Below are 23116 nucleotides of genomic sequence, written 5' to 3'. Positions count from 1 at the left end.
GACAGAGGTCGTGTCTGAACTGGTCACGTGACTTTACCATGTGACTGCTCATATGTGCCGGCCGGCGCTGCGGGTAATCCATTTAAAAAAACAGGGAAACTGCGTTATTTTTTCATCACCGGACGTTGGAAATTGTACATGACTGTTGCGAGAGCGTCTGCAGCCCCTGCTTAGTAGGTTTATGCGTACGTGCGCGCGGAAAAAGAATTTTAACTCGACATTTGTCGATCACATCCGCGCCGGATTTGAATCTGTGCGGGCTGTGGGCTGCGTGGCGTAAACAAATGTTATTTTTATGACGGAAGTTCCCGCTAGCTGTCAGTGTAATGTATAAAGCTTTTATGTATGTAAGCATGCTTCTTTCCGTTCATGGAAACGTACTTGGTTGTAATATCCTGTTGCTGTGCACAACTAAAATCAGAAAGGATGCGAGAGTTGACCATAACAGCAAAAACACTGCCTTCCCTCCAAATATTACCCTTGCGAAGCGAGCTGTGAATGCAGCGTGAAAAAACGAGCTGCCGTCTAAATGTGATGTGTGATGCTGCTTTTTGTGACGTCGGACTCCGTAGTCGTGCCTACCAGCTCGTGGTGTGTCATGGCAAGAGGTCCCATCAAAAGCATTTCGCCAGAACTTCATTGTGGCATTGATTTTGTGAGTGTTACCCTTGCCATCATGCAGCTAACGAAGTATTTATTTGAATTCTGTCGGTTGTTTGTTATTCTAACGCAACGTTTTTTGTTCAATGAGACATGGCCTATAAAGTTTTCACCCTTAAGTCAGGCTCAGTATCTGTGTCTCACATCATTGGCTGCAGGTGAGTGTGGCCTTGATAATTCATGGGAACAGCAACTGTGCACTGAACACATTTAATAATTTTTTTGTAAACTGTTCTCAGCAATCGTTTGGATGCATAGTGACAGGAGATATGATAAAGATAAAACTTGCTAAAATTCGTCAGCCAGCATTGTGACTTAGGCAAGATGCAGCAGCTAGAGTGGTGCAAGGCAGCAATGGCAGACATCCTGCAGACATCCACACTTGTCTCAACCATTCAAACGGCTCACCGGGGCATCAATTACGAGTGGCCTGGGCCTCAAAGCAGCGCATTATCCTCAATGCACATTTACATGTATCACTGTTTACTTCTCATGTCTCTAAAACCTACATCTGCTACTAAAAGGTATCTTCTATATCTCCTGAATGCCTGCGTTATCTTGCACTGGCAAACCCAAGGTGAACTGGCCGATTCCACTCTATGCCCAGATATGCTAGGAATGCATGGAAAATTCATTTTCATTATGATCAGGGATCTTGGTTGTCCACATAGCCATCAGCAGCACTCTGCCACCTCCTGTGATGATCCTTAATTCTAGCGTGCCCCAAAGTTCATCTGATTATGTGTGCTAGTATAATTGTGTCATATATACTACTGCATAAATTGTGTGTGAAATCAATCAGCTCACCTTTACCAAGACCACGCAATCTCGATCATTCAGTAAAACAGGCTCTTGAGCGAGTTGGTTACTTGTCTTAGGCATAGTAGCAGTGCAAAAAAAAACACAGAAGAACGTTCTTCTTTTAAAGGAGTATAGGCATGAAATTTTGGTTGCGTGTTTTCTTCTTTGTAATTATGTGTAAGACATTACTAGCATTGACCTTAACATTCCTGTTGACGCCCTCTTCCTCGATTTTGAAAAAGCTTTTGACAAAGTTCCTCACAAACGACTATTCCTAAAACTTTCTCGTGTCAATCTTAACGAGCATGTTTTTAATTGGATATGCAGCTTTCTCACTAATCGGCAGCAGTTTGTTTTTGTTAATAAATGTTAATCTTATTCCTCTGTTATATCTGGGGTACCTCAGGGCACCCTCTTAGGCCCCCTCCTTTTTCTCATTTATATTAACGATTTGCCTGCTAACATATGTTCTAACATTCGCATATTCGCTGATGATTGCATTATCTACCGGCATATTACTAACAGCGATGACATTTTGCTTCTTCAGTCTGACATTCACCACGTACTAACCTGGTGTAATACATGGCTAATGTCTTTAAATGTGAAAAAACATCTCTGCTATCATACCACCGACGTCATTCACAACCATCTTCAAGATATCTAATCGGGAATGCTGAAATCGCTTCAGTATTAACTTACAAGTATTTAGGCATCCATTTGACACCTGATCTAAATTGGTCTTTTCATGTATCTCAGATTACTAACGAGGCAAATCGCGTCCTTGGTTACTTTCGACGAACCCTGCGACTAGCAACCCCATCAGTGAAATCCCTTTCTTACTTAACACTTAGCCGTCCCAAATTAGAATATGCATGCGCGATCTGGGACCATCGTCAAGATAACCTTTCCACTACTCTCGAATCTGTACAGAATCGCTCAGCTCGTTTCATTTTCTGAGCCTATTCTTATCATGTAAGTGTAACTCAACTAAAACGCAATGCTCAACTCACAACTTTAGCGAACCACCGAAAAATTTCCAGACTGTGTCTGTTTCATAAATTCTATCATCATCCACATCTCAACTCCATTATCAGCCCCGCACATCACATCTCCAATCGCACAAACCACGGGAAGGCAGTCTACCCTCCCCCTGCCCGCACTTCTGCGCATCTGTCATCATTTTTCGTTCATACAGCAAGGGACTGGAATGAGCTGCCAAACGCCATCGTTGATCAGATCGACTCATCGTCATTCAGATCGTCATTTGAAGAAATTTACTGCTGAAGTTCCACCCCCTCATGTAATGCCCCTTCAATGGGGCATTTGAGGTATTAATAAATCAATAAATAAATATGGATCACCGTGTGATATTCGTCTATAACTGCTAAATAATTTAAAATTTAATTTCTTCCCTCACTTGCTTCAGTTTCAATAGCTGAGTGATGGCTACGGCATCAAAGGTCAGTGTAGGCCATGTGAAGCACAAAGAAAACTGCAATATTATTGCTACTTCTTCACTTGTTGCAATCCCAGCTCTTGAGATAGGCTCGCTTTAGTGTTGTAGTGAATTAAAATACCAAACCAGCGATTATAACGCAGTTTTTTTCATGCCTCATGACCTACGACTTATGGTGACGCTTGAAGAACGTTCTTCTTTTGTGTGTGTTTTTTCGCGCTGCTACTATGCCTAAGATCTCGATCATTGTTGCTGTAATCACGATCACTCGAAGCACAGCAAACTGTTTTGATTTTGGCATCCAAGTGCTATGACTTCAAACGTCACCATATGTCGTAGGTCATGAGTCATGAAAAGAACTGCGTTATAATCGCTGGTTTGGTATTTTAATCCACTACAACACTAAAGCGAGCCTGTCTCAAGAGCTGGGATTGCAACAAGTGAAAAAGCAGCAATAATATTGCAGTTTTCTTCATGCTTCACATGGCCTACACTGACCTTTGATGCCGGAGGCATCACTCAGCTATTGAAACTGAAGCAAGTGAGGGAAAAAATTCAATTTTAAATTATTTAGCAGTCATAGACGAATATCACATGGTGATCCATATGTAGTGATGTCTTACGCATCATTACAAAGAAGAAAACACGGAACCGAAATTTTATGCCTATACTCCTTTAATGTCATTAGGGAAGCACTCAGTACACATAAGGGTCTATTTGCCACTGCTCTAGATAAGGAATATTGATGGTTTCCTGGCCCCTGTGCTTTCTTTAGGAAAACATTGGCACTGTAGAAAAGCACAAATATGAATATGTGCAGAAACTTATCCCATGGCAGCAATTTTGTCAATTAAATACATAATACTGCAATATTTGTTTTTGCCCTTGTTTCCTGCCTCCTTTGCTTCAGAAATTTTGCATTGTGCAATAATTGCAGAAAAATGAATCATGAGGTACACATTGTAGGCAATTCTTGTGTTGGAGTGCAAATTAACGACACAATGCCTTTTTACTTTTTCAAACAACTATTTGTTAATAAGGTTAACTTGCGAGTGATTACATGAGTGCGTACTGTCCAATGTCCTTCTTGCCTCTGGCTCCTTCGTCTTCCTCCCAAGGGTTGATGGTCGCCTTCCTCGCACGTTTTCCGCTGTGTGTGCTCGCCGAACATCGGGAAGTTCACTAACAACATAGTGTAGCTATCTCTGATAGGGACAATTAATTGAAACTGCAAGGTGTCGTATATCACAGAGTTTTTTTCTTGGACCAAAAAACTTGCAGGTTGCAGTCGCCTATCGATGGCTATTGAATCTATTCACAGGGATAATCATAGTGACCAGGTGCAGATTAATAGAGGCAGTGCCCAGACAACACCAAAACCTCGTGGGCACATCCTGAAATGGTTCAAACGTCCTCGGGACCTTTGGTAGCATCAGTGCCAAAACCTTCTCAAAAGGATGCCCTCAGTCTGTACGCTGCTGGATGACACAAGGAAAAAGATTTTCGTATGTCCTACAAACGTCCTCTGGCAGGAAAATATTGTGGCATTGCACTGAGATCAAGCCTGCTTTAATTACATAAAAGTGCAGGTATAATTAAAAGAAATTTGTGTGCAATGGTGTTATAACAAAGAGAATAATTCTGATCCAAGAAATGGTATATCTTCAGGATATATCCTAAAATACATTTGATGTTTGACCAGGACTTATCCACTGCATGTTTCCATTAGGGCTGGACTACGATTTTTGGCCAACAGTAGATGTACTTATCTAAATGGCTTTGTCACTGAGGTGGCAAAAAGTCCAGAGAGAGTTGTAGCCATCACTCTGTGAAAGACGGCTAAAATAATAGTCCGTGCGCACTGACAAAGGTGGTGATCAAGCCAGTCATTCTAAGTGCGGCCGAACTTTTGTGAAATTAGTTTTTCTCAGAATCCAGCACAAAAGAAAGCTCTTCATAATTCTTATGAATGCTTCTTGCAATAAGCAAGCAAATAACGCACATTCTCCGAACCAGATTGTCATCATATGTCTTGGAAACAAACCAGAAAAGTTTGAGGATTTTCTGAAGATGTACGGGGGCTGAACAGGATCGACCAGGTGAGGACTTGTTGAGGATTGGTAGAGGACATCCGAACAGCGCAACGTCCTCAGAAATAGATTCTCTGGGGGTACCCCCCCACGAGTGAGAAATTTTACATAGGAGAACCATGCCAAACCCATTTTTCGGTCAAAAAAGTTGAAGAAATACATGGCCCAGATGGCACCACCCCAAGAGTGACCTGTAAATCGATCTGCATCAGGTAGTGGTCAAGCTTGCTGTGTAAATTCGCATGGTTCTTTGTTCAAGTATCTCCAGGAGCTTCTAAAATTGACCGACAGCGTAGACCCAGGTGAAAATTTTAACTGCGAATATGCCGTTCAAGCAACTACTGCTGGAACTTACTCTCACATCCAAAAGCTATTGAAGGACTCTGCTAATACCATGGGCTCCCCCAGCAGTTAATGGTGAGGTTAATGGCCAGCTCCAAGGGTTTTTTGAACATTTTGAGTTGATAATCGCATCACATTCCATAGAGTCCCCTCGCTCCAGTACAAAAGGTCGTTTTTCAAAATACCAAGTAGATAAAAAACCATGGGAAACCGAAACTGGGTTTCGACCAAATGAAGACATCGTGACAGCCTGCTTTGTGACATTGTGGATACTGTCGCAAAACCAATTGTGTGCCCGTAGACAGCCTAAAGTGGCGGCTGTAAGTGAGATCTTGAGTCATTATATATATCTCTGAAATGACGAAACGCCAGCTCAAAATTTTGTCCTTCAGCAGACGCAGAGCGAATATTGACGGCTGTGCATCCAGTGACGTTACACACTCAAGGTTGCCCATGGCATAGTCTCCCCAATTGAAGCCACGAAATGGGAAATTTCCAAATTCATTTGTGCTGTAACTAAACACCGCCCCACTATGAAACTTTGCACAAAAAGCCAGAACACTGTTGAAAAGGCACAGTGAAAGTTTCAGCAAAATCAATTGGAGGAGGTAGAAAAACTGCCGGAGGTTCCTTGTAATAAGTTTTGGCACTGTTCACGCAATTTAGTGCAGGTACAATTACAATGCAAGATATTTAGCTGAAAAAACGTGTTATAGTTGAAGCACTAATCGTTACTATGCAAACAACAAAAAAAACGCTAAAGAAAACATTGACAATATGCATGTTTGCGAAATTGGACATCGATCGCATATGGTTTGGTTTATGGGGGTTTAACATCCTAAAGCAACTCAGGCTATGATGGACACCGTAGTGAAGGGCTCCGGGAATTTCGACCACCTGAGGTTCTTTAACGTGCACTGACATTGCACAGTACACGGGCGTCTAGAATTTCGCCTCCATCGAAGTTTGACCACCGCATATGAGTGGCGCAGTTATAGAGTTTGCCTCTTTGTTTTGCTCTAAATCAAGTGCTGGATTTATTGGCTTTCAAAAATGAACGAAATTTCACTCTCTTGCCCAGAGCAACAGCCAATATATACAGCTAGCAAACATGTGGCATAGCTACATGACTGATGACGCTGCCCATCATGGCATGTTCAAACGAGGCGCTCATGCGCCAAATGTTTTACTCTTGCCTTCCCTTTGTTCCCCTGCCTTCTTGTTCCCTTTAATAATTCAGAAGAAATAAAGTTCAGAAAGGAATTACGTTATAGAGGCAGCGCATCAGAAATATTTTTATGCTTTACTTAAAACGACGGTAGACAGAACTAACAATGGAAACAGATATATAATATGATACAACCTGGGGTATGTCCCAGCTAACTGGAGAAACCTCCGCTGAAACCGTAACTGCGCCACCATTCGCTATGAACTTAACTGAAGGAGGAACTAGCGCTGCCGTCTGTAGTAAAGAACTAGATCTAACCGCAAAAAGTTTCTGAAAAGAGAAAAGATCTCTCTTTATATCCCTTTTGAATTTCTGACCCGCGCTATAGTGTACTAGAACTATAGTATTCTAGAACACTATACCGACACAACCGTTGTAAGGTTGTAACCACAGCGCATCTTTTGCGTGTTTTGTGCACTCCGTCAGTCGTGTTATCTCGGGCGCTGTCAGCCTTTTTTGTTTTTTATTGCGACAGTGTGCCTGCTCACATGAAGTAATGTCGGTAATATCTAAATGTAGAAGTGCACACTGGATTGTCAAAGGAAGTCCAGTAACATCCGGTGGTGCGGCCCAGAAATCCAGGCTTCTATACATCCGGCGGTCGGCCTAGGGGCAGCCCGCACCGGAGCAGGTGTTTCTGGCGGATGGCACACAAAAAGGGGCAGGTTGTCTGCTTCGCGGCACTGGCCACACACACTTTGGCATTGTGTTCCTTCATGTATTAGTGATGTCGGTGCTGTGACAGCTATGGTGGTGTTCGGTTTTGTGCTCGTGACCTTCAAAACTGCGAAGAGTGCAGCGAGACCTGCATGAATACGACATGAACCGCCACTTGCGCTCACTTAATTGTTGGGAGCCACATGCTAATTTCGGCATTGTGGATCATGAACTATAATGTAGTCACTGCTGTTGACAATGCAGTCACCATGTTTGGTCCACAGAAGAGTCGGTATATTGTGGGAACCGATTATGTAATTGACTGAATTCTATTGGTGTCACATACTATATTAGCACGGATATTCAAGACCATTGTGTGATAGTGGTTTGCTTTCATGTGTTTGCTCTTTTCCTCTAACGTTTGCAGCACCGTTCCTTATGTAATGACGCAAAAGAGGCCTAAAAGAAGTACTGACAACAAATTTTAGTTGTGTGTTCTTTATTTGTAATGCACAAGCTAAACAATTTTTTTTTTTTTGCAATTACCTGCAATTGTAAGGTACATCATGAATACATTAAATTGTGTGCTCTCACTGTGCACAGAATGATCCTTCTGTATTGCGTGAATAGTATCCACGGAATGATCGCACATATATTGTGTGAATGATGCACGAAATGATGTACTGAAAATGTCAGCTACGTCGGTTGAGAGTACTTAACACCTCCAGTGCGTCAACACATTATCTGTATTGTACGGAATGCTGTACATAGACAAAGTGTATTTTGAGAAATATCTCTTTTACACTGAAAGTAATGGGAAGGATATATATGTGTTATTAAACCGTGCAAAATATGTTCTCTGTTCTCCTTAAATTCCCGTGAATTCAGTAGAGGCCGGTGTGTGATGTCAGTGCACGTTAAAGAACCCCAGATGGTCAAAATTTCCGGAGCCCTTCACTACGGCGTCCCCCATAGCCTGAGTCTCATTGGGATGTTAAACCCCTATAAACCATAAACCAAACATACCACAACAGCAAAAAAATGGTGTACGAAAACTCATGTAAAGCGCCGTGCGCTGCCGCGTGCAGAGCAGGCCGACAGCGATACATCCGGCCACCTCCCCTTGCGGGCCCGATTTTGGACCAGTCCACGCGTGAAGCAGATGCGGTTCGGGTGTCCACCGAGATGTGAGACAGTTACTGCACCATTTCCTTTCGTCAAAAACCAAAGCCAAACGTACAATTTTCTAAGGTTGTAATTAATCATGATTAAAAATGTCATAAAATAGATTACAAAAATTATATAAAATCCTAAAATTTATATTAATGAAAGAATAGAATACACTTCTAAAATATTGAAATACAATATAAAAATATGCCTGGGGTTCAAAATGTCTTGAACCTAGTTATACGAGCGAAAGCTCTGTTAAGCATGGTGAGATACGGTTCGCTTGGTTTGAATGTTCTATTATTGCACATCATAGAGAAAGGAAATAACTGAGGAGAGGCGGCTACGTCACATTTTTTGAAGCTGGCTCCCCCCTGAGCCCCCCCTATTTGGCCGTAGTCTCGGCGCGCTTGTGCAACAGACAATGCAGCAGACGACGACGCTGCGCCCAGCGTTACTGTTGGCTGCGCTGTCGGCCAAAGACTCCCAGTAGCCCTTGCGAAAGCGCGTGACTTTCGGGACACTTTCTGGCATGCAGCTCGGATAGCGAGGGTCTCTCCTGAGCTTTCTTTCCTCCATGTTGCAAATCAAAGGTCATAACCACATGACGCCCGCTGTCTCAAATCAAAGGGCAACGGTCAAAGTCAAGTGTCAAGGCAAAGGTGAGGTACCCAATGGTCATAGTCATATGATCACATGGTCATAGTAGCTTTGGAAATACCACCATGCAGTTAAGTTCGGTTTGACCTTGTGAGGCATTGAAAATCGTTGCTGATATGGTGCCCACTGTCTCAAATCAGATCTCAAGATCAGGTACCCAATGGTCATAGTCATATGATCACGTGGTCATACTTCATAGTTTGGGCCATACCACCACACAGTTAAGTTTGGTTCGTCCTTGTAAGGCATTGAAGGTCATTCGTTATCCACATCGAAATCGAAGTTGTATCCCGAGTACAACGTAGAGCTCTCGCTCTAAAATAAGAATAAAAACACGATATACAAACATCACAAAACTTGCCCCCCCCCCCCCCCCCCTCCCCTTCCAAATAAAGTTCTGGGTTCTCTGTCTGCATGTAGGGAAAAAAAATTCGAGGAGGCCCTTACGACAACTTGTGTGCGGTAATGCGAAAGTATTTGTGCTTGCATTATGGCGCCATCTGCAGGGCTAGCATCATACATTGTGAGGAAAGTTTTCTTGGGGTGCCTCATGATGGTGCTACGACACGCCAAGCAAGAAGTAAATTTACCGGAAACATACTTTTGCACTCGGTTAATTGTGACATCTGTAATTTATATGCTCATAATTACTCGTGTACGTTTCTAAAACAACTCTGCATTCAGCAGACGCGCCTTCATTCAGCTGCAAATGTCGAACCATCGTGGCGCAGTGGAAGCATCCCCGTCACGCGCGCTGCAGGCCCATTTTCGATTCCTGCCTAGATCGAAACACTTCTGTTAGGCCTAGTTGGCGCATGGCGATACAGATGAACGATGTGCGCAAAACATTCGACGAACCACAGGCGCCAGTCCTTGTGTTTCTCCCGTGTATGTGGTTCGTCGAATGTTTTGCGCACATCGTTCATCTGTATCGCCTAGATCGAAGTTTTTTTTATTTTAAAATCGTTCGCTCTTACTACTCAAGTCTGTCAAGGACACATCTGTCTGCAGTGAAGGTCAAATTGACCAGAACAGCTCCCATCTGACCACACTATCACCTAGCAACAGTGGGTGCGTAGCACCTCAATTAATACCTACTCTTTCGATCCATTATGTATATGCCAGTATAGCGGCATCAAAGTGGGACCCCCCCCCCCCCCCCCCCCCGGGACCACCATTTGCATAAAATTTGGGGGCCACCCATCTGACGCAGATTGTTCGAAGTGGTGTCAAATGACTTGGCATGTTCAGGATAAAATTACCAATTGAAATGAAACCAAAAAATATGTGTGGGATTCACACCAACAACCTTTCTGCCCCCAAACCGTGTATCCTAAGGACCTTCAGACGGCCATTATGGCTTAACCATTTGTCGCAAGGGGTTCCGGATAGCGTCAAACGATTCGTCGTGTTCTGATGCACGTTTATAAAATTTATTAACTGACATAATGAAGAAATATACCGGATATAATGAAGGTGGCTGTAAATCGCAATAATAGTGCAAAATCCATGCGGCAGATGGCGCTGCTTGTGTCTTAGAAAATATCTGGACAGCAGTAAGGGGGCAAATCAGCAATTATCGGTTAAGAAAAAGGTTAAAGGAACAGAGAGAGCTTTGTGGAAAACAGGGATGCTGACGAAATCGGCACTAGAAACATACCGGACCTTTAAACAGGAAATTGTCAAAGAAAATATCTATGATAATTGTAGGGGAAGTTCTTTGTTGTTTGAGGCCAGGACTGGAGTTTTGCGGACTAAGAAGTATAGAGTCAGGTACCAGGAGATAGACACTTTGTGCATTGCGTGCGGAGAGGAGGAGGAAACGGCTGAACACTTGATACTTTTCTGTAAAGGGCTTCACCCTACAGTGGAAGGCAGCGGAGCTGACTTACCCAAGGCATTGGGGTTTAGGGATAGTGAAGGGAAAGTGGATTTTAAGAGGTTAGAAGTAACCAAGCGAAGGTTATCTGATTGGTGGCTAAAAGCAAGACAGGAGTAAAATTTCACAAGACATGGCTAGGTGGCTTGAGCCACCGCCCGATGTAAAGGGTTCAGCCGTATCCATCCATCCATCCATCCAAAGGATGTTTCCAGAAAGAAAACATCCGCTGATGTTTAGATTTGGTCTTCTCCACGTTTGCCGAGCACACCGATGTAAACATTTGAAGCTCCCGTAGCTAACGCTCTGAAGTCGAACACTGAAGCAGTGTTGGGGGAGAATTTTTCATCATTGACAGTTCCTGCCTTTCTATGCAACAGTGTATACAGCTTGTTCGGTCGAAAAGCCATCGGGGTAGTCTTGAGAAGCATGCACTACATCTTGTAAGTGACCATGCACATACCATTTGCATGATCAGACATGCATCTGACCACGTGAACGCATTTACTTTTTCTAGCCGCCCTCACAACATTTGTCAGTGTTGAGTTTGCTTCCTCTCTCACCTATGACAGTTTTGAAAAGCTAAGATTTTCAGCCGTTTTTTAACGGCTACAGCACACGCAACATGGTTAGGTGCGTATAGGGCCAATGAAAAAAAAACGGCTCTGGCTGAAATAAATGCTTCATGAAGGTACTTTTATGTACCATCTTGTACCATTAAGAGAGACGTCCCCCTGAGGGTGAAAAAGAAAAGAGGTCATGCTTGCTTAAAATTGTGAAGGGCACTTGAGACTGCTTACATGCTTTGAATGCAAAAGCATTGACTCATTGTGAGCTCATTGTGACACACCTACTCATTAGCATACGGTCGTAAGGAAATGCATATACTAGGTTCACCTCCGCCAAGAATTAATTCAGTTTTGTGGCCTGTGGGTTGCACGCTCGTCTCGTGATCTGAAGGTCCTTGGTTCAGTGCCCCGGCACATTCGGCAGAAATTTTATTTTTCTTCTTTGCTGCAGATGTCACTATCTTATGGTCAACTGCTGATGTCACGCGAGAGCATGGTGATGTCACTGGGGAATTTTGTGCCATGGACTGCGACGTATGCCGGCTAATGGGACATGTAACGTTTTTGCATTAATACCTACCCTCTATTCTTCACTAAGAGGTTGCAGGTTCGATCCCCGGCACGGCAGCTGCATTTCGATGGAGGCGAAATATGAAAACACTTGTGTGCTGTGTGACAATGGCATATGTTAAAGGCAGTCTAAACTAATCCGAAGCCCTCCATTATGGTGTCCCTGATAATACATGTGTCAGTTTGGGATGTTAAACCCCCAATTCACGATTTAGTTTTGTTTTTCCCTTAGGTGGCTTTCAAATTGGACAGTGACCCCTGCAATACAGAGTCCTCATGCAAGTGACCAACTTCAAGACAAAACTGATGCGTCTTCGTAGCCCTTACCAAGTTCCTGGCTTGTCACGAGGCAAGACTGAACATGCAACCATTTTAAATACTTGCAATAAATCTGATGGTTTGGCAAGTTGGTAGCTATTCATAATGATGAAAAATGCACCACAGAAAAGACTGTGGGACGCTTGAGTGGTGTAAAACATGCATGGGTCACATATATTTTTTTTCCTTTTTACTCTCTTGTTTCAAGTGCTGTAGTATTTTTTGTCACTCTAGATGCATGGCTGACAAACATTATCAGTGGTAATACAATTTCTGCTATCTCTGACAGGTAGATGCCAAGTGGCATTAGTGTTTAGGCAGTCCAGGTGACAATCCCGCATTTCCAGTGAAAACTATGTTAAGATATGGCATATCTACCCAAAAGGTCAGTTATTAGGATACCTCACTTTCCTTCACCTAAGATATTCCCTTGTTCTGTTCCACCGATCATCTGGTCTCATCATATTAATCATATGTTTACACAGATCAAGAACTACTTTAGACTTTTATTTCCTGAAGCTTTTTGGACCTTCGCAATAATGTCTAATGGTGGCTCTCAAGCTTTTCCCCATGTAGCAATAGCAAGCAACCTCAACGTCTTTTAGCCTTGAAAGGCAACAAGTAGTCCTTGGGATTTGCCATATCTTCTCCAGCTGCCTGACGGGATTCTGATGCCAGTTTATTCAGCAGTGATGCCAAGTTACACCAGTGGTTGCACCGAGTGCCACGTACACTGGCTATACATAATACGGCACCATTAGAGAGCCATCAGACACAGTTTATTTACACGGGACAGTCGTACACAATGATGCTTTTGTCTTCAGAGACGGAGACCAGGCGGCTCCCCATGGGGTTGTACTTGGTGCACCACACCTGGTCGGAATGCTCACTGAAGGTGTGGACGCACTCCTTTGCTGGGAGGTCCCACACCTTCACTGTCCGGTCTGATGAGCTGCAAGTCCACAGGGCACTTGGTTATTTACTTGCCTGTCTTAGCTGACTTGTCTATCACGCATGAGATCTCATAATATGGCTATCTCTCGAGGATTATGGACACCAAATTTTATTTTACGATTTCTTCTTTGGTGCGCAAGACATTACTAAACATGGATCACCATGTGGAATTTGCCTGCATCCGGTAAATAGGTTATAACTGAATGTACATCATGTTGTTTCAGCTCTTGCTTCAACAGTGAACAGTGGCTATGATCTCAAAGTTCACTCTAGGTCATGTGAGGAATAAAAACAACAGATAAAATTGCAACTTCATCATTTTTTTTTTCATTAAAGCTCTTAAGCCAGCCAGCTCCAAAAGCGACAATGACAATGAATGAACAAGCACCCAAAATATTACCGAAAGGCGGCACACATCATCAAACCCAGTTCTCCAGATTTTTCATTTCTCCAGATTTGAAGGAACAGTACAAGGAAATATCAACAAACCAAGCAGCTGCACTAGAATGACAGATTACACTTTGGAAACAGAACCAGCATTTTTTCAGTTCTGCATAAGAAGGTAACTGCATTGCTTGCTATGAAAACTGCAAATGAAGGGGCGGTTTCCATTGTCATTTACATCCCACTCAAGATGTCATTTTTATGCCATGTATGCCACAGGCAAAATGAAGTGGGCCAAAAAAGTTTGTCTCTCAGCAGATGAGAGAAGACGAACAAACAAAACTTAATTTCCCTATAACATCTTTCTATAACATTTATAGAAATATGGTGCCACCCATCTGCACCAAATACAGTCACGGGAAGGTTTCCCAGAGTACAGCATTCCTCCTCTACATGCCACTGGACTAAGAAGGTGCCCTGCCGCTGCCCGACATTCCAAGCACAGGAATTGTACTAGCAGTGCCCCGTTTAACTTCCTAGGTATTATCATAGTCCTCCAATGCTTTAATGATGGTGAAAGTTCTCCGTAACGCTGTGGGAGAGCTTCGTATGTTGACCGCGCCTTCCAAGTGGCAGTGCTAGAAGTCCTGTTAGGGCAATGACGCAAACGTCTGTGCAACTGCGAGACTGCAGGCAGAATGCGACGCCTGCGTTGTGGCAGCAGCTATTTTCTCTCCTGGTTTTGCCTTCATTCACAAACAAGTACAGTGCATGTGACTTGCTAACCTGTGATACTGAAGACTTGCTTTGTGACAGGTTGCTGCTCCGGCTACAGAGGTACTCTGGAAAAGGCCTCACTGGTCTGTCTGCCGAGCGATACCAAGCAGCGTGAAATATACAAGCCGGCGATACCCCGACAGGAAAGCGCTGGATTTAGCTTAGACTGCAAGAATGTCCATGTCTGCGAGGAGCATTTTGACCCCACGGATATTATTTGGACTGAAGAGTTTGTGGTCAACGAAGAAGCAGTGTCGCTGCAACATGAGAAGCTGGAACTCAAGCCCGCACCATCCCACGGATATTTGAAGGTCTACCAGCGTACTTGAGCAAGCCGAAGCCACAATCTCGCACGCTCAGAGTGAAGCCACCAGCAAAACGACTCAGAAATTTGTAGACCACAGTACTGTGGTGGACATCCACAGCTTGTCTAATTTTTTTGGTAGCGCACAGCCAGCACATGAGCACTAAACAAAAATTTGATAATTTTCTTGTACTCGCCAGCATCTTCATCATCACAGCATGACAAAGTAAATAAATAGCTTATGTAGCAAGAGTCTGCAGCAGCTGGCTTTGCAGTCTCCGAAAGTGTCAGCAAAAAAAACTTTTGAGACAGCGCCATCAAACTGCCAATGCGCCTATCTTGTGATTCCTTCTGTAGTGTGCTCTCTGGCTCTTCGAATGCCACTGTAACGTCTTATTTTCAGCATCAGTGAGCTTGCAGTATCTGTCACAAGGCAAGCACCAGCCATAAGCCTATGCAAAATAGTCTCATGCACTTTGACGAAGGCAACCCAGACACAAAGAAACATGTTACTGACCTCTATGCTAGATCTTCTGGAGTGATATTGCAGGCAAGCTGCAGTGAAAATTAAGGGCACAGTAATGCGCAGGCTGGACCCCTGTACAAAAATCGCTGTTTCATAACAAGCAGTGAGAAAAAGTAAGTGCGCTGTTGGTCAGAAAACGGCTGCTAGCGATAGCAGCCGCCGTCGATCACACAGGGTTTTTAGTGTCTCGATGTTGCAGCAAAACTTTCAGGTAATAACCGGTAAAGTAGCATCCGTGCTAAGCCCAAATACCAACTCCTAAAAAGCACAAACACCAAGAGGATGTCAAACTGCCGCTCGCAGTGGTAGTTTTATGGCCCCTCTATGACAGCTGTGCCACTAGCGGCACACACTCCTGACCGGAAAAAGCACTGAAGGACTATGGTATTCACAAGTTTCACATACTGTGTCGCAGCCACACGGCCGCCTCCAGAACTGCCGGAGAGATGATACCGGTGGGAAGCATCTGGCTTGGGCTGACGTCTCGCGCCCAGCTTCTGTACTGGTATTACTATCGTGCGGCGCTTTTAGCGTGTTACAGCATTTTGAGTGAGTGCCATTTTTCACACAGTCAAGGCAATATGTTAATGTAACATCCAAGCGCACATGTAAAGCACACAACAAGATGGCAGAAAACATAAAGGCAATCTCATTTTCAGTCTACCGCAGTGCTTGAACTGTCTGGTCAAGGTTGAGATAAATCTGCATCCATTCTCTCTAACTCTAAGCTCAAGACGGAGCGGATAATCAAGTTATTTAAAACCTCAGTGTAGGCAAGCCGGTTACTCATCATGAAAAGTTAAACCAGAGAGTCGAAATGGGGCTGACGAATAAAAATACAAACAACACCATTAGTGCTGTAGCTGTCCTGTTGGTTGTGTTCTTTCAATCATCCTCGTTTTTTTCACGCAGCTTTAAATTCGCAGCATAATTAAGGTTTGCACTGCAAATATTGTGATGAAGGCTGTGACAGTTTTCAGTCCACATTTCTGTCCCAATTATTTCTTCTAGCATACCACTGGTGTGCAGTGATCCCGAATGACGTAAACTGTGAACCGCCCTTGAGGGTAACATACTTCAGCAGCAATCACTTGACCATACAGGTACCGTTGAAAAATAAAAAAACATGTTTCTTGCATGATTCAATGTGTGCAATGCTTGCAATCAGTAGCCGTCGAAAGCAAACTAAATTCGGGGTCTGTTTAACTTTACGGCAAAATGGAGCTACATCCGTAACATTTGTAACATGCTACATACATCCGTAACATTTACGTCAGTAAAAGTTGTTGCCTGCCCGTAATGCTCCAAAATAAATCAGTGGGACTGAAATGCAGACTGTCATTGCTACTCTGTATTCTTGCTGTCTTCTTGCGCACAGACCATGACTTTTTATGTTTTGCTTCTCTAGGCACCCAGATAGAATGGCGTATGTGCGGAAATTGGATAACTGACTGCGAACAAATTGAAAGGCTGGCGTCCGCGAATAGCATGAACAGGATAAAGGCCAAAAGTTTTCTTGGTATTCACGTTTTCGCTCAGCGCACGTGCCCTGCCGCCTTTCTTCCCATGATAAGAGCCACTGTGGTATGTGTTGCACCTGCCGCACCACGCTGTCAGCATCCGGATGTTTTGCGTGCCAGACCTGTGTCGGGTAGTTTCTATTGCCCCTGCAGTGCCTGTGAACAGAAGGCTTGTATGTTGACTGATGATACCATACATATCTTTGACCCACAGCACAGCACTGAGAGCTCTTTTGCCTATAAGCAGCACAGCACAAGCGCCGCCGGATCATCTCTCAGGCAGCCATGTTGGATTATCAGTGGCGCCGCCTACAGGCCATGAAACTTGCGAATAACTGAAAGCCCTATGTAATTGGCACAGCCAACTTTGGCAATATTGTGTACTAACCCTTAGAAGAAAGGGGAAGAAGAATTTTTGAACCTCAGCACCTCACGCACTTATGCAGGTCCTAGAGGCAGCCTGGAGACATTGAAGGCGCACCACGCTAAGCAAATGCAAAAGTTGGTTCTTGCTGTTGTCGCAACACTTGGCTGCAGCAGCTAATCCCTGAAGCCTAGTTTATCATTCTTTATGCGATAGCGGCCTCACCATTAAAAAAAAGCGCAAATGACCCTGACAGCTTGGGCTTGGCTCAGGCCTCAAAGGTGGATGTGTGCAACAGATTCACGCAGACAGTTGGGCTGCATGCAAGGCAAGCGATGCTTCACATTCTCTTGTCTCAACAGCATTTGGCACGCTGCATGCTTTCCTGTTTTGACGTTATCATCAATGTTCCCATCGAAGCACTATCGAAAGACTTACTGAAATAGTGTTTCACATGAAAGCGATAAACCAATTGTGGCCAGTGAAGAATTCACCTGACCAGGTGCATTTACTAAAATTTTCAAAGGGCATCACTGCATGTATTTTATGCTTACACAATTTTCTGGCTAATCCAAGCACTGTTCTCAATAGAAATAACATATCTGCAATCTTGAGACTGCTTTCCAGTTGTCTTTTTTCCGTGCAGTTTTCTCGGTGCAAACACCAGAGTGAGTACTATAGCTCAGCACAGTGAAGTTCTGGGCCAGTTGGTCCGACATGTTCAAGGGTGAAAACAACAGTGACAAGGTCAGGACGCATGAAAAGAAGTGGACAGGATGAGCGAAACAAGCGGTACCGCTCGTCCTGTCCATTTTTCTTCCCACATCCTGTTCCTGTCACGGTTGTTTTTACCCTTGAACAAGCACTATAGCTATATTGATTTCTTTGTCACATGAATGTGCAAAAAAAAAAGAAAAAAAGAGACCTGGCCAACCACTCTGCCAACCAACTATACTTTGAGACAAAGCTGCTATTCGATGCCCTTTGGAGTACTCCTACTACCACTGGTACCGTCTTCAGCAGCAAAAGGTGTCAGCGATAACTGTGTTGTTCATTTGTTCTGTAGAATGTGGTACCTCCCCAGGCTCCCTTCTCCACCCTTTATTATTACAAATGCACAGTGATGATTTCTAGTAGTTCATCTGCATTGCTCCTTAGGGATGACTGTGTTTCTCTTATAACAAGCCCAGATCATGACTCTCTTCTACAAACCAGATGTTGACCATCATTCTACCTGATGCACCAAATGACTAATGACTAAATGCGACTGAGTGTGAAACTATAAGAATTTTGTGCTGCTTTAATACACTGACAACCTTTTACTGCACAACTAATGCATATCTTTAGCAAATTTCATGTCATGTAAGTACTCTGGAGTTCACGCTACAAATAACTTTTCATGACATGGTCGCGCAACACACACAATGAATGGCAAGTCACAAGACAAAAGCTGCGCTGCAAACTGAGGCAGGACCAAATGTTAAAGCCATAACCAAGGGGTGCACTTCACAAAGCATGTTTGAGCCATCCAGCCAACACAGTACCTTGACGCAAAGTGGACATTGTCGGAGCAGAAGGCCACATGTAGCACCCACGAGCCATGGCCAGAAAGTGTCGTCACAAGACCAGCATGTTGACTGCAATAAAACAACCAACATTAAGCTCAGACAATAACTGCAGAAGAGTGCTTTAATAAACCTAGCTGTGAAACTGCACTTCAACTAGCAGTCATTCAACTAACAGTCGTCTCCCAGCAGCTGATCACTCATCAGAAGCTAGCAAATGTAAGCACGGTTAGTGATCTTTTGAATTAATAATTATACTGCTAGTGCTCAATAAACTATGACTTCTGAGTAGTCCATTTGACTGACCATAGGTGACGCAGGACCAGCAAGCTTTAGACTGATCAGCGCCTCACTCTTTCTGTAAACATGGGGCCCACACCCGGAAACCTTTCCAAATGGTAAGACAAGAGAAATCTGTGTGCAGACTGACTGGTGAACACACTACACTTAACTCAATCCCATCTTAAGTGCAAATTGGCAAGAGCTCTATGCAAACATTTGGTGCACAAGTGTATTACACTTCCACAGGACAGAATTGCAGGTAAACAACCAGAATAATAGTAGACTCAAAATTGGGGACTATTTACAGAGAATTAGATGAGAAAGGATACAGTATTCATGAAAGAACATGAAGAACTATTTCAAAATTCTATTCCATTACTGAACTGGCAATGCCAGCCATCATTTTTCTTTACAATGGCATTTCATGTGTAATCTACAAATTAAAAATTTGATCGTCAACTAGAATCGATGAAATTAACTCATTTTTCTAAAGAACACCAAGGACATTTCTAAGTTCTGGTGCTCGTTGCTTTCTCAGTCACTCTCAACACGTATCATGCCAGAAGAGTGGACGATGGCTAAGGTCGTTCCTGTGTTCAAACCAGGCAACAAAAACTCGCCACTCAACTATCGTCCCATTTCGCCGACTAGTATCCCTTATAAACTCATGGAACACGTCATCTACTCCTAGATTATGCAATTCTAGATACCATAAATTTTTTCACTCCATCCCAACATGGATTTCGAAAAGGCCTGTTGTGTGAGACACAGCTTGCTCTCTTCCTGCGCGATCTTCAATCCAACCTTAATGCTAACTTAGAAACTGATGCCATCTTTTTAGACTTGGGCAAACCATTCAATAAGTTTCTTCATAAACGTCTGCTGTTAAAGCTTTCCCGAGTAAACCTGCACCCATAAATTATTACAAGATAAAGGAATTCCACATATTGTTCACAGTCCGTTGTTGTAGACAGCTACTCCTCTCACAGTCTATCGGTAACATCAGGCGTTCCACAAGGAACTGTCCTTGGTCCCCTCCTATTTCTAATTTGTATTAATGATTTGCCACTAAATTTATCATGTCACATCAGTCTGTTCGCCGACGATTGCGTTATTTATGCCCCAGTTGCTAACACTGCTGATCAAGAATTCCTCCAGGACAATCTTAACCACATTCAAGCATGGTGCAATCATTAATTGATGACACTTAATGCCACTAAGTGCAAGTTCATGACTTTTCATCGCCGTTGCAACCCACATTCATTTGCGTATACAATTTCTGGTTTTCCTGTCAAACTTGTCCCATCCTATACTCAGCTAAGCATCACTATCAGCAATGATCTATCATGGCACGAGCATGTAACAAACCTAATCTCATTTGCGAATAAAAAAACTAAGCTCTCTTAAATGTCATCTTCGTGATGCCCCTCAAAATGTAAAGTTACTTATTATAAATCATTGATCAGGTCAAAAGTTGAGTATGCATCTGCCATTTGGAATCCACAACAAGCATACCTCATTGATTCATTAGACGCCGTGCAAAACAGCTGCCCATTTCGTTCATTGCTCATACTGTACCGATATTAATGTTTCATCTCTCAAGCTGCAATCCCAATTATCCAGTATTTCCCTACACCGCCGCATTTCTAGCCTGTGTCTATTTCACAAATGTTATTGTTCCCAACTCGGACAGCAGCCATACATCTGCGCACTGCCACCACGCACGTCTTACCGCATTGGTCACGTGTTGAAAGTTTCATGCCAAAGTGCCCATACGACTACTTTTTCCAAGTCATTTTTCCTCCAAGCAGTAAGCAACTGGAATGGCCCTCCCCATAAAATCGCAGCCATCATCTGCCCATCAACCTTCTCAGATAAAGTCACATTGCACCTGTCATCATGAAAAAAATTGTTACACTTTCTTATGTTAACACCACCCCTTATATAAAATGAAATGAAATCAGATGATATGAATAACAGTTTCCACACTGTCTCATCTCTGAGAAGGAAAGATACTGCCACAATACCTGTCTTAACATTTCTGTCTACCTTTTACCAAGCTCATGATTAGTTAATGGCCAATGCATATAACAGGGATGGAATAAATTCTTGGTGATGAACTGGAACCACTTGCATTTCCCAATCAATTTCCCAGTCAAGAATGTCTTGTTTGAAGTTGCAGCCAATGCATTGTTACAATATTCACAGTTCTCACTGAAGAGCACGTTTGCATAAAATCTGTGTATTCACAATGAAGTTTGCACGAAAAATAATAAACAGCCTCTCAAGTCGGCTGAGTTCGGAGTGCAACAGCATTTATGGTACATCCAACACATTCACAAAACAGTGCCATTGCAATGCTCGAAAGAAGAAGCAACAAAGTTTCTAGTTCTGCACCAGTCTACTTCACTAATTCAAAGAAAGTGAAGTCACCTACACATCATAAACCTTGATGTGACAATCGTCAGATGCAGTGACCAGCATCTGAGAGTCAGGTGAAAAGGTCAGCGACCGAATCGGCATTGCGTGACCTGCAATCAGAGAGAGCTCATGTTCACTACATTTCATGCACTAAGATGTCTAATATACTGTGAATTCATTTGATAATGCATTTTTACCACAGGCCTAGAAGGCGCATAAAGGAAATGAACGTTTCCAACTGCATAACGTCAAAACAGATTCAATACAATAATGAAGCATCAATTTCTGTTCAGCATCAAATTCTGAACATGCAAGTAGAAAACCTGCCACAAGCAGCACATGAGTGACTGCAGCCATTTAATAACAAAGGCAAGGTTTGAAAATTATAAAGGTTTAAAAGGACTCTGAGGACAACTCCATGCGTTTATAGTTCTGAGTGATTCTCAGGTTCTTTCTATGCAAGTTAATGTTTGTCCAGCAAGAAATGATGCATTGATTAGTGTGAAAAATTAAATTTAAAAATGCTCCAGCCACTCGATTCAAACTTGTGACGTCCTTACCGAATGCTGTTTCCACCGTTGTGAGGTGAACGGAGGCGCAAGCGTACCCTCTCGCGATCCACCCATTTTACTTGAGAAATTGGCTGGTGGTGACGACATCTGTATTTCATTTGTGATCTTTTCTAGCATAGGAAAGCTCCGTTTTTGGCGATTAAAATGAGGCACCCCATCAATACAGGCCAACTCCAATTTGTCCTCACCGTTACTTTAAATCACGGTTGCGCGAAGTTTCTAACGTTTAAAATATTGACACAAATTATGTGGTATTCGATTCGATCTTTGAAGCAAACAGCAATATTCGAAAACCTTGAATAATTTCTGAAGTTTTTTGAAGTTAGAGAATTCAGGAAAATAAGCTGTTGGAAGAAGCAGTTGCTGGTCTTTTGCATGTTTTGAAACTTTCGCACGACTCCGTCACTCTGGATGTTGGCATGCTTCCACGAACTCGGCCTTCAACGGCGGCATGGTTCGGCACGCCGCCGAGGAGCGCGCATGATGGGACACAGCCCAGATGTGAAAGCGAACATGCTGCGGCGGAACCTGCACTGCGCACGCTGCACGGAGGGATCAAAAGACGAAGATTATGAAAGAGATATCAATGCAGATCTACCAACATGACCGAAGAGAGCGCTCTGTCAGCATTGCCTTTCATAATTGCGGCATCCAGCAACACCAACTTGGAAGCCGGCAATACCTTATTGTTTACACCCTTCGAGGGTTGAAATTAGACAAGAGGTGAAACACCAGTTATTTTACATAGCCCAATGAGAAAACAGGCACTACGAATCATTTTGACGCAGGTTCACAGTCTTTGCTACGAACAGAACGACCATTTTCTTGTGCTCCCAATCTTCGCGTAGGAGTACGCGCCTCCCCCATGCTTCTCTGCTCCCTTTTCGTGTATCAGGATGAAAGTACTTGCCTCAGAAGAATACCTTAAGCCTGCTCTATCCAAGGATAGATGCATCCTGCGCCTTTGTGCAGCGGCGCATTTGCACAGGGGAAGAGGGCATGCTTTATATCTCCTCGTGCCGCTTTCTGGCCTATGCCGACAACCCGTCT

General features: G+C 43.4%; 2 protein-coding genes across 6 annotated transcripts in view; one reads left to right on the top strand and one right to left on the bottom strand.

The window, feature by feature from the left end:
• Positions 1-27: 27 nt before the first annotated feature.
• Positions 28-18762, top strand: LOC144136220 (uncharacterized). 5 transcript variants are annotated; one of them, XM_077668344.1, is made up of 4 exons: positions 28-655; positions 8323-8421; positions 12312-12428; positions 14552-18762. In XM_077668344.1, the coding sequence occupies exons 3-4, from the start codon at positions 12356-12358 to the stop codon at positions 14839-14841; spliced, it is 363 nt and encodes a 120-aa protein (XP_077524470.1). In that variant the 5' UTR covers positions 28-655; positions 8323-8421; positions 12312-12355; the 3' UTR covers positions 14842-18762. The 5 variants fall into 5 exon arrangements, 4 of the variants coding, with proteins under 4 accessions (XP_077524470.1, XP_077524471.1, XP_077524468.1 ...); XM_077668345.1 differs by lacking the exon at positions 8323-8421 and adding an exon at positions 4934-5016; XM_077668342.1 differs by lacking the exon at positions 8323-8421.
• LOC144136219 (uncharacterized) overlaps positions 13155-23116 on the bottom strand; it is a 31785-nt gene continuing 21823 nt past the window's right edge. Inside the window, exons 8-10 of the mRNA XM_077668341.1 lie at positions 21511-21604; positions 18771-18863; positions 13155-13349 (exon numbers count right to left, since the gene is read on the bottom strand). Coding sequence (XP_077524467.1) covers positions 13181-13349; positions 18771-18863; positions 21511-21604 — 356 coding nt within the window. The 3' untranslated portion in view covers positions 13155-13180. The remainder of the gene's footprint in view (positions 13350-18770; positions 18864-21510; positions 21605-23116) is intronic.

Source organism: Amblyomma americanum, chromosome 6 (assembly GCF_052857255.1).
Source record: "Amblyomma americanum isolate KBUSLIRL-KWMA chromosome 6, ASM5285725v1, whole genome shotgun sequence".
In the NCBI taxonomy this organism is placed as follows: Eukaryota; Metazoa; Arthropoda; class Arachnida; order Ixodida; family Ixodidae; genus Amblyomma; species Amblyomma americanum.
Note: the sequence above shows the minus strand (reverse complement) of the source record. Positions and strands in the feature narration are given on the sequence as shown.